The sequence below is a fragment of the Gossypium hirsutum genome, chromosome D02, assembly GCF_007990345.1.
Source record: "Gossypium hirsutum isolate 1008001.06 chromosome D02, Gossypium_hirsutum_v2.1, whole genome shotgun sequence".
Classification (NCBI taxonomy): domain Eukaryota; kingdom Viridiplantae; phylum Streptophyta; class Magnoliopsida; order Malvales; family Malvaceae; genus Gossypium; species Gossypium hirsutum.
Window position 1 is genome coordinate 35260490 of NC_053438.1, and position 11775 is coordinate 35272264.

An 11775-nucleotide genomic window follows, 5' to 3' on the forward strand; every position below is an offset into this window, starting at 1 on the left:
ATCTATCTCTGCACCACATTGGACATCAAGAACCGTTCGTTAATCATAATTTTTTTCAGATTTCTTGCCACCCAAGTACTCTATTTCCTATTCTGATTTGGTTTCTTAATCACTTGAGTTTAACTTGCTGTTTCATTTTCTCCAGGTCAGATTCGGCTTGGAGAGTCATTCTTGCTATTTAGATCTTGTTTCTTGGCTCCAAGGAACCATATTAATTCGTGCTCTGATTATTAGCTAATTATCCATGGTTTTGGGGCTTTCGTTTCAGATCTGGTACTGATATGTTTGATTTCTTTGTTTCGTTTCAGATCTGATCGTCTAAAGCTTTCTTAGGAATTTTCTCGTGACTTGGCAACTCGATCTTGGTCGGCGGTCAACCCTCTATCAAGTTCTAACAATATTTTTGATTGTGGGAGCCATCTTCAACCTTCTTCTTGCCGTGTTTTTACATTGGAGGGAAGATTAGAGCCGTTTGAAGGGAGTTGTGAAATCTTTCTTGATTTCAAGTCTTCTTAGGACTTTATCCATCTTTTTTTGTTGTTTGTTCTTTTTTAATTATTTTTGTTTTTGTCGAATTGTTGATGAACTTGGTTTAATTGTTCCTGTTGCGTTTCCAGCCATTCCAAGCTTCAAGGATCTATTTTGTAACATTCTTTGGCATCAAGAAACATTCTTTATTCATCCTTTCTTGCCGCCCAAGTATCATTCTTTTTCAATTTGGTTTTCTTGGTCTTTTAATTTTAATTTTTTGTTTTCTGTTTTCGTTTCAAATCTAAGTGTCGATAGTTTTCGTAGGATTTTCCCGTGACTTGGCAACTCGATCTTGGTCTGCACGCAACCCTCTATCAGAATGGCTACTTGGAAATACCAACCAGTAGCCCTTTAATGTTCACAAAAATAGCACCTGCTGGAAATTAACTCTTGTCCATTGATCTCCACGAAAAGGCATATGGGAAAAGGAGAAATCAGTAGCTTTAATGCTATCCATGCATTCTCTCTTTAGCAGCTCATTAATGGATGTCCCTTGCATGCTGGACAGCTTCTTTAATACATGTTTTTGCTGCACATTGAATTCAGCCAGCAGGACTCCTTTAAGGCTTTTGTTGAACATGAAAAATGTGTCTTGGAGAAAGGCAATCAGTAGCCTCTTCCTTAATTGCAAGTCAAAGTGCATGCTTCTCCATTAATTATCGTCCATTAAATGGCCACATGAAAAACACCAGTAACAGCTTTTAATGTTGTCCTAGGGAGGATGTACCTGCACATTTAATTGTTCTTTAAATTCGACTGGAAAATCAACAACAAGACACATTAATTAAATGTAATAACTAGGGCATAATAAACACATGCAATAATTATGACATATTAATTACATGCATTAAAGTAAAACATATTTAACACACATAATTAAATTTGTCCAGATTTTAACAAATTAAATAATAACAATTATTTGAGCTGAACTAACTAATTAAACTAACTCATTTAATTTATTCCAGCATATTAAGCACAAGCTTTAATAAACTAAAAACGAGCTCATTGAGCTAAAGTTGAGCTGGTCCAAGGACATTCCCGGGGTGGGGTTGTATCAGCCAAAGAGGTTAAAACCCCAACTAACCCCTAGTTAGGCCTTGGAATTTAATGTAACAATTATAGATCCTTGTATTATAATATTATTATTTTTGTTGTTATGATTATTAAAAATAGTCTCCCATCTTGAATTTAAGAAGATTTGGCTTTCCATTCAAACTTCAAAACTAATTGTCCTCCAAACTTTTCTCCCAAAATTTCTTTCTACCACATAAAAAAAAATTGTTTTGTTCTCTTCTATTTTCTTACTACAAACTGTTTTTTAAAAGTGTCAATATTGTTTTAAATTGTTTGATTCATAAAGAACTTAAATCCTTTCTGCCCTTACCCCTATTAGGCTTAGATTAATCCTACCTACAACACCTTTGTTTTATAAGCAGTGAAGCCAATTACTTCATTAGCATCGACATATTCTCCTTTCCATAAAAAGAATAATGGATGATGTAGAGTTCAAGAAGGTTTTTCAAATGTTTGATAAGAACGGAGATGGGAGAATTTCAAAGGAGGAATTGAATGACTCATTGAAAAAATTAGGTATTTTTATCCCCGATGACAAGTTAACACAAATGATCAAAAAAATTGATGTCAATGGTGATAACTACGTCGATATTGAGGAGTTTCGTGAGTTGTATCAATCCGTTATGAATGATAAGGATGATGATACGAACTCGTTTTGTGATTGATTCGAGTCGTTAGTGTTTGCTCGATCGTGAATTTGAGTAAGGCTAAGTTTGTTTCAAAATAGAAGAAAGGCTACAAACAAACGTTTAAAAGGGAAATGGGTTTAACAACGAATGGAAAATTTTGGCTAAGCGCAGAGAACGAACCAACAATAGAGGTTGTTGACCCGAGACTCAAAGTAGCTCTTAGGTGAATGACAGTATAGGAAAACAACAAAGAAAAGACCTCGACCCACTATCAAGAATGATAGGAACCTTGGTATATGATGAACGCCACACTATGAAAGTGATAAGTTCGAAAACAAGAAATGGATAGATGCCACAAGCTAAGCTTGATAAGTCAAATCAATTCCGTAAGAACAAAGAGAATTGGATAGCTCACAATTCAAATATTTCATCTATATTCATCCAAAAGTTCTCCTCTCTATGGCTGATTACATCTATTTATAATGCTAAAACAAGGTAACCGAATGGTCAAAAACTGATACAACTCGTTTTGTGATTGATTCGAGTCGTTAGTGTTTGCTCGATCGTGAATTTGAGTAAGGCTAAGTTTGTTTCAAAATAGAAGAAAGGCTACAAACAAACGTTTAAAAGGGAAATGGGTTTAACAACGAATGGAAAAATTTGGCTAAGGGTAGAGAATGAACCAACAATAGAGGTTGTTGACCCGAGACTCAAAGTAGCTCTTAGGTGAATGACAGTATAGGAAAACAACAAAGAAAAGACCTCGACCCACTATCAAGAATGACAGGAACCTTGGTATATGATGAACGCCACACTATGAAAGTGATAAGTTCAAAAACAAGAAATGGATAGACGCCACAAGCTAAGCTTGATAAGTCAAATCAATTCCGTAAGAACAAAGAGAATTGGATAGCTCACAATTCAAATATTTCATCTATATTCATCCAAAAGTTCTTTCACTCTATGGCTGATTACATCTATTTATAATGCTAAAACAAGGTAACCGAATGGTCAAAAACATCCACTTAATGTGCCATAAAAACTGATGTCTTTTCTTATTCTTTGAACCAAATAACTCCTTCCATAAAATCACTTTAATTCAGCTGATTTGAATGTCTTTAATGGCTTAGAAAATGACTCTTGAGTTGTCCTTGGCTAGTTGAATAGACACCATCTCTTAACCAGCTCCTTAATGACATTCAAAGGCTTGATTAATTTCTCTTGAAAGCTCCAAAAACGGCTGGAAGTGGAAGAGTTGCTGCTGAATTTTAAAGGGCATAAAATGCTCTTTAAAAACTCCTTTTAATGATCTTTAAGCTCCTTTTTTTAACAGCCCCTTTAATTGTAACTCAAAAGAACTTGAACAGCCACTTATTAAATGTGTAACAACCTTGGATTGTAACCACTATAAGCTAAAAAGTCACCTGCAATAAACACATTAAAATGAGTTTATTAAACACATTAAAACACTTATTAATCATAACACATATTAAACTGACTTAAATAAATGAACTAAAACATATATGCAATAGTTATTCCAGCAACTAGTTTAATTAAAGAAGCATAATTAAATGAACTTAATTCATGCATCAATAAATAATCCTAGGAACTAGATTAATTAAGAACAATACTTATTAAATAAAGTTCAACAAAAACACTTATTAATTAAAACTAAGATGAGTTGAATAAATGTCCAGCAACTCATTTATTAAACTAAGATGCTTAAATGCATGGTTTTGAAATGCAAATTTAACTAACATGAAAGTTACATAATTAAACTAACTTGACTTAATTTAATGATGCAAACTTAACTAACATGAAAGTTACATAATGCATGCCTTTATTAAATGCAGAACACATATTAATGATGTGCAATCTATGACATAATTAAAAACACAAACTAAAATAACTAAAAATTAATGAATCAAAGTCCTTATTTTCCAGCAGCCAAATTGACAAACTAAAATTAAAAAAACTTCATTTTGCACTTGGGCCCCTCGAGTTTGGACCAATCTCGGTAGCGTCGAGTTGTGTCGTAACATGATGCGACCGGGATTGCATCAAAAACATCCACTTAATGTGCCATAAAAACTGATGTCTTTTCTTATTCTTTGAACCAAATAACTCCTTCCATAAAATCACTTTAATTCAGCTGATTTGAATGTCTTTAATGGCTTAGAAAATGACTCTTGAGTTGTCCTTGGCTAGTTGAATAGACACCATCTCTTAACCAGCTCCTTAATGACATTCAAAGGCTTGATTAATTTCTCTTGAAAGCTCCAAAAACGGCTGGAAGTGGAAGAGTTGCTGCTGAATTTTAAAGGGCATAAAATGCTCTTTAAAAACTCCTTTTAATGATCTTTAAGCTCCTTTTTTTAACAGCCCCTTTAATTGTAACTCAAAAGAACTTGAACAGCCACTTATTAAATGTGTAACAACCTTGGATTGTAACCACTATAAGCTAAAAAGTCACCTGCAATAAACACATTAAAATGAGTTTATTAAACACATTAAAACACTTATTAATCATAACACATATTAAACTGACTTAAATAAATGAACTAAAACATATATGCAATAGTTATTCCAGCAACTAGTTTAATTAAAGAAGCATAATTAAATGAACTTAATTCATGCATCAATAAATAATCCTAGGAACTAGATTAATTAAGAACAATACTTATTAAATAAAGTTCAACAAAAACACTTATTAATTAAAACTAAGATGAGTTGAATAAATGTCCAGCAACTCATTTATTAAACTAAGATGCTTAAATGCATGGTTTTGAAATGCAAATTTAACTAACATGAAAGTTACATAATTAAACTAACTTGACTTAATTTAATGATGCAAACTTAACTAACATGAAAGTTACATAATGCATGCCTTTATTAAATGCAGAACACATATTAATGATGTGCAATCTATGACATAATTAAAAACACAAACTAAAATAACTAAAAATTAATGAATCAAAGTCCTTATTTTCCAGCAGCCAAATTGACAAACTAAAATTAAAAAAACTTCATTTTGCACTTGGGCCCCTCGAGTTTGGACCAATCTCGGTAGCGTCGAGTTGTGTCGTAACATGATGCGACCGGGATTGCATCAAAAACATCCACTTAATGTGCCATAAAAACTGATGTTTTTTCTTATTCTTTGAACCAAATAACTCCTTCCATAAAATCACTTTAATTCAGCTGATTTGAATGTCTTTAATGGCTTAGAAAATGACTCTTGAGTTGTCCTTGGCTAGTTGAATAGACACCATCTCTTAACCAGCTCCTTAATGACATTCAAAGGCTTGATTAATTTCTCTTGAAAGCTCCAAAAATGGCTGGAAGTGGAAGAGTTGCTGCTGAATTTTAAAGGGCATAAAATGCTCTTTAAAAACTCCTTTAATGATTTTAAGCTCCCTTTATAACAGCCCCTTTAATTGTAACTCAAAAGAACTTGAACAACCACTTAATTAAATGTGTAACAGCCTTGAATTGTAACCACTATAAGCTAAAAAGTCACCTGCAATAAATGAGTTTATTAAACAAATGAAAACACTTATTAATCATAACAAACATTAAACTTACTTAAATAAATGAACTAAAGCATATATGCAATAATTATTCCAGCAACTAGTTTAATTAAAGAAGCATAATTAAATGAACTTAACTCATGTATCAATAAATAATCCTAGGAACTAGATCAATTAAGAACAACACTTATTAAATAAAGTTCAACAAAAAAACACTTATTAATTAAAACTAAGATGAGTTGAATAAATGTCCAGCAACTCATTTATTAAACTAAGATGCTTAAATGCATGGTTTTGAAATGCAAATTTAACTAACATGAAAGTTACATAATTAAACTAACTTGACTTAATTTAATGATGCAAACTTAACTAACATGAAAGTTACATAATGCATGACTTTATTAAATGCAGAACACATATTAATGATGTGCAAACTATGACATAATTAAAAACACAAACTAAAATAACTAAAAATTAATGAATCAAAGTCCTTATTTTCCTGCAGCCAAATTGACAAACTAAAATTAAAAAAACTTCATTTTGCACTTGGGCCCCTCGAGTTTGGACCAATCTCGGTAGCATCGAGTTGTGTCGTAACATGATGCGACCGGGATCGCATCATACCCTCCCTCTTGAAAACGATTTGTCCTCAAATCGGGCCACTTGCTCGAGAAAAAGTTTTCAAGATCATGACCCCCTTTGTTCATGATCCAGACAGAATTATTTTCAAAATTTTGAGAACCACAAATGGCTCGGTAAGAAAGAAGGTCATTTGCATGCCATCCCTCTTTAGGAGGGTACCACCTAACATCGTCACCTACAAAACAATAAAACAAATTAGTGACACAATGAAGGTTAAACACAAAAGAACTTTCCAGGATTTTAGTCACAACTTGAACAAATAAACTCAAAAGAACAACACATGAATCAATACCGGGATCAAAAATAGAAATTGGTTTTACCTTTTTCTTCGATGGAAACAAACCTGATTCACAAGGTATTTGAAGATTATAGTTTTGAAAATTAGAATTCCATGGTCCAAATCCCTTGAACAATGATATGGAACAGCATTCACCGGGATCAAAGACAAAGTTTTTGTTCACCATTTCAGTTTGACCAGAAAAATTTGTGGCTAGTAACTTATGAAGAACTTGAAGCACATTAAAGTTAAAATCATGCAACACATGTTCAAATCCATTAATCAACAATATACAACAACCTCCAGAATCAAAAATTTGATTTTGACTTGGCAAGCCAACGAAATTCACATGTTTGGTTTTCGAACTAAATAAAGATAAAACTTGAAGCAAATAGAAGGGGTCAACACATTGATTCAAAATACAATTTTGATACTCACCTTCGCTTGACGTCAACTTAGGAATAAAGGCTCCGGGTTTAAAAACATGGTTTTGATCGGTCGTTCCGTAACGTAACAAAAACTTCACTTTCACCAAGACATCACACATGCCAAATAAAGAAGATGTAGGAAAAAATAAATTCAAACAATCAAATCTCTCAAATCTCATGCAAATATACGAAGATCTCACACTAAGAGTTAAAAAATTTTCATTACCATCACGATCAAACAGATTGAGCATTTCACATGAAAGCTCTTTATCAAACATGATCAGATTTTGTATTTGTGGATTTAATCGAACAAAATCAAAAGATTTTTCAACACAAAACTTATTGAGTGAACAACTCTTCATGCCTCCACTTAAAACGAATTTATCAACCACAAATAGCGAGTAACAATTAACCAAATCAAAATAAGGAGATCTTTTTAAAACTAAGTTATCGGAAATTTTATCAACAACTTTCAAACCTGATTGCCATGATTCATTGACTAAAAACTCCTTACCTTGCTTACCTTTAAGCGCTTGAACCTTACCTTTTTCGATCAAATGGAATCGTCTCTCATCAGGAAGGTAATGAAGTTGAAACTTGTCATTTGAATCTCTAGAAACCTGGAAAGAAGAAACAATACGAGGACAACTTGCAGATTGGTTAGTAAAAACATTCCTCACTTTTTCTTGTTGACTTTCATCTTTTCCACTCGTTTCTTTTTCAACTTCTCGTTCTTTTCCCACAATCTCTTTGTTTGTTGAAAACTCACTTTCACTCATCAATTCTTTTTCATTTTCAACAACACTTGTTTCTCGCACTCTTTCTTTTCTTTCTCCAATCTTTTTCTCTTTTTCAATTTTTGTTTCTTTTTCGGTTTCTTTTTCTCTCGTCACTCTTTTTCTTCTCTCAACTTTATTACAAAATGGCGATAATACAAAAGAATCAGAACAATAGACTTTTCGTTGGAAAGAAGTGGAAGAATCTTCATAAGAGTCACGATCAACTCTTCGTGAATAAACCTCCATGGATGAGTTCTTATACGAGACACATTCACTTCTTCGTAAGGATTTTTCCATAGATGAATACTTTGTTGCATACGAAGAATGACTTATGCTTTCTCGTTCGTTACCTTGATAGGCTTCAAACTTGTAGCTGGATTTATTTTGGCCTAAATTCCTTGAAGAATAGGAATCTGGATAAGGGTCTCTTTTCACATATTCGTCAAATGTTTGTCTCCTTGATGATCTCATTTTCGTCCTTTCATTTGGATAAATTTGCTCCCGTTGGGTTCTTGCTCGATGACTCCGCTCTTCGACACGATCCAATCGTTTCTTGATGGGTTTGAGTTTTCGATCAAATAGATGCTCCATTTCATGCGTAAAGGCTTGGAGTGTAAAATCTAGCACACTTCCTCCAACAATTCTTACAGGACGGAATCCAACTCCCTTGTCTAAATTTTTTTCCAGACTTCGTGACATTTTTTTAAGAACTCACAACAAAGAATCTCACTATCCACTCACAAAGAAATCTCACACACTTGGCTTTTTTTTCTCTCGAATAAACTCACTACTCTCTTGCCTCTTTCCACTACTCCTCCTCTCTAAGTTCTTAGGAATTATTTAAACTTAAAAAGCAATTGTTGTGGGTCGGCTTACAAACTTGATGTTTGGGCTTGGTAAGATTATTGTAGGACAAAGGTAGGTAGGCTTGAAACAAAGAAATGAAAAGTTTGGGTGTGGCGAAATAATAGAAGGTAGTAATAACTATAATTTGGGCAGCAAACAAAAACTAAATTTCAAAACTAGCTCTCTTTTTTTTTTCAATTTTTTTTTCAGAATTTTTTTTTTCAAAAATTTTTTTTTCACAACTTGATATCCAATCTTTTAAGTTTGAATGGAAACTAGTTTTTTTTCGATTTTTTTTGAATTTTTTTTCGAGTTTTTTTTCGAGAAACTACTATATTGTAATGCCGACAACGTCGATTCTTACTCCAAATTTGCTAGCTCTGATACCAATTTGATACGAACTCGTTTTGTGATTGATTCGAGTCGTTAGTGTTTACTCGATCGTGAATTTGAGTAAGGCTAAGTTTGTTTCAAAATAGAAGAAAGGCTACAAACAAACGTTTAAAAGGGAAATGGGTTTAACAACGAATGGAAAAATTTGGCTAAGGGTAGAGAATGAACCAACAATAGAGGTTGTTGACCCGAGACTCAAAGTAGCTCTTAGGTGAATGACAGTATAGGAAAACAACAAAGAAAAGACCTCGACCCACTATCAAGAATGATAGGAACCTTGGTATATGATGAACGCCACACTATGAAAGTGATAAGTTCGAAAACAAGAAATGGATAGACGCCACAAGCTAAGCTTGATAAGTCAAATCAATTCCGTAAGAACAAAGAGAATTGGATAGCTCACAATTCAAATATTTCATCTATATTCATCCAAAAGTTCTTTCACTCTATGGCTGATTACATCTATTTATAATGCTAAAACAAGGTAACCGAATGGTCAAAAACATCCACTTAATGTGCCATAAAAACTGATGTCTTTTCTTATTCTTTGAACCAAATAACTCCTTCCATAAAATCACTTTAATTCAGCTGATTTGAATGTCTTTAATGGCTTAGAAAATGACTCTTGAGTTGTCCTTGGCTAGTTGAATAGACACCATCTCTTAACCAGCTCCTTAATGACATTCAAAGGCTTGATTAATTTCTCTTGAAAGCTCCAAAAACGGCTGGAAGTGGAAGAGTTGCTGCTGAATTTTAAAGGGCATAAAATGCTCTTTAAAAACTCCTTTAATGATTTTAAGCTCCCTTTATAACATCCCCTTTAATTGTAACTCAAAAGAACTTGAACAACCACTTAATTAAATGTGTAACAGCCTTGAATTGTAACCACTATAAGCTAAAAAGTCACCTGCAATAAACACATTAAAATGAGTTTCTTAAACAAATGAAAACACTTATTAATCATAACAAACATTAAACTTACTTAAATAAATGAACTAAAACATATATGCAATAATTATTCCAGCAACTAGTTTAATTAAAGAAGCATAATTAAATGAACTTAACTCATGTATCAATAAATAATCCTAGGAACTAGATCAATTAAGAATAACACTTATTAAATAAAGTTCAACAAAAAAACACTTATTAATTAAAACTAAGATGAGTTGAATAAATGTCCAGCAACTCATTTATTAAACTAAGATGCTTAAATGCATGGTTTTGAAATGCAAATTTAACTAACATGAAAGTTACATAATTAAACTAACTTGACTTAATTTAATGATGCAAACTTAACTAACATGAAAGTTACATAATGCATGACTTTATTAAATGCAGAACACATATTAATGATGTGCAAACTATGACATAATTAAAAACACAAACTAAAATAACTAAAAATTAATGAATCAAAGTCCTTATTTTCCAGCAGCCAAATTGACAAACTAAAATTAAAAAAACTTCATTTTGCACTTGGGCCCCTCGAGTTTGGACCAATCTCGGTAGCATCGAGTTGTGTCGTAACATGATGCGACCGGGATCGCATCAGATGAAGAGGAAGATATTTTAGAGGCTTTCAAGGTTTTTGATCAAAATGGAGATGGTTACATTTCTGTTGATGAGCTAATGTCTATTTTGGTTTCACTTGGGCTTAAAGAAGGGAAAACTATTGAAGATTGTAAAAAGATGATAATGAAAGTTGATGTGGATGGTGATGGTAGGGTTAATTTTTTAGAATTCAAGCAAATGATGAAAGGGGGTGGTTTTAGTGCTTTCAGTTGACTTGAAAGGAAAAGGGCTAATTTAGGGTTTCTTGATAGTCTCAGATAAAACAAGATGATCTTCGGCTTCACCTTATGGTTGGATTGCATTGGTTATACCTAGTATGCATGCATGTAAATGTCACAATTATGACTAATGGCTTGCTACCAATTGTGAAAAACATCATCACAACACTAAAATCAATGGTATGACTAACTTGAAGATAGGAGAGTGAAAGATAATGCAATGGGGATGGTAGGAACATTTTCTATCACCAACTATGAAAGTAGTAGTACAAATTTTGTTATTGGAATTTTCATTTTGTTATGATTTCCAAGCTTGTAAGATTGGTTTAGGATTGATCTTATTTGTCTCCAATACCTCATTCCCATCCTTTTTCTAATGTGTGTTATCTTTTCTCTTCATTCTTAGTGCAAATTAATATATGATTTGTTTAAATGGACGGGAAAAAACTCTTTCTTTTTTTTTTCAAGTATTTAAATAACAATCACAACATGAGTATACAATTATTATCTAATTATTTTAACTTTCCTTACTGTTGTATTCATTGCAATTGAAAAGTACATTATTTTTACATCTACAGCTACAATAAACATGAGAAATGGAAAACAACAACCACAAGTTGATTTTCTAAATTTTTTTCTAGTTTTCATATGGATGATTAATGTTATTATTAGCTATATTGTCTATACTTTTACTTTTTTAAAAGTACTTGTGTCTAACACATGTTTGAATGTTATTATGTAACAATCCCTCAAATATATGAACAACTTAAAACATTAAGTATAATTCTCTTGCACAAATAGTATCCAATGTTCTCCAATTTTAGAGATTATTTGCAAGTATGAAACAATAAGTGAAAAA

The 11775-nt window shown here is 32.5% G+C and overlaps 1 protein-coding gene across 1 annotated transcript; it reads left to right on the plus strand.

Annotated features, from left to right (window-relative positions):
• Nucleotides 1-2021: 2021 nt before the first annotated feature.
• LOC107943264 (calmodulin-like protein 7) lies at nt 2022-10986 on the plus strand. Its single transcript, XM_016877011.2, has 2 exons — nt 2022-2262; nt 10679-10986. The coding sequence occupies exons 1-2, from the start codon at nt 2022-2024 to the stop codon at nt 10909-10911; spliced, it is 474 nt and encodes a 157-aa protein (XP_016732500.1). The 3' UTR covers nt 10912-10986.
• Nucleotides 10987-11775: the final 789 nt, after the last annotated feature.

What these genes read in the sequence shown, in the direction of transcription:
- LOC107943264 (XM_016877011.2), top strand. Translation starts at nt 2,022, where the DNA reads ATGGATGATGTAGAGTTCAAGAAGGTTTTTCAAATGTTTGATAAGAAC. An exon ending in TGATGATACGAACTCGTTTT is followed by an intron (nt 2,263 to 10,678) that starts GTGATTGATTCG and finishes GGATCGCATCAG; the next exon opens with ATGAAGAGGAAGATATTTTA.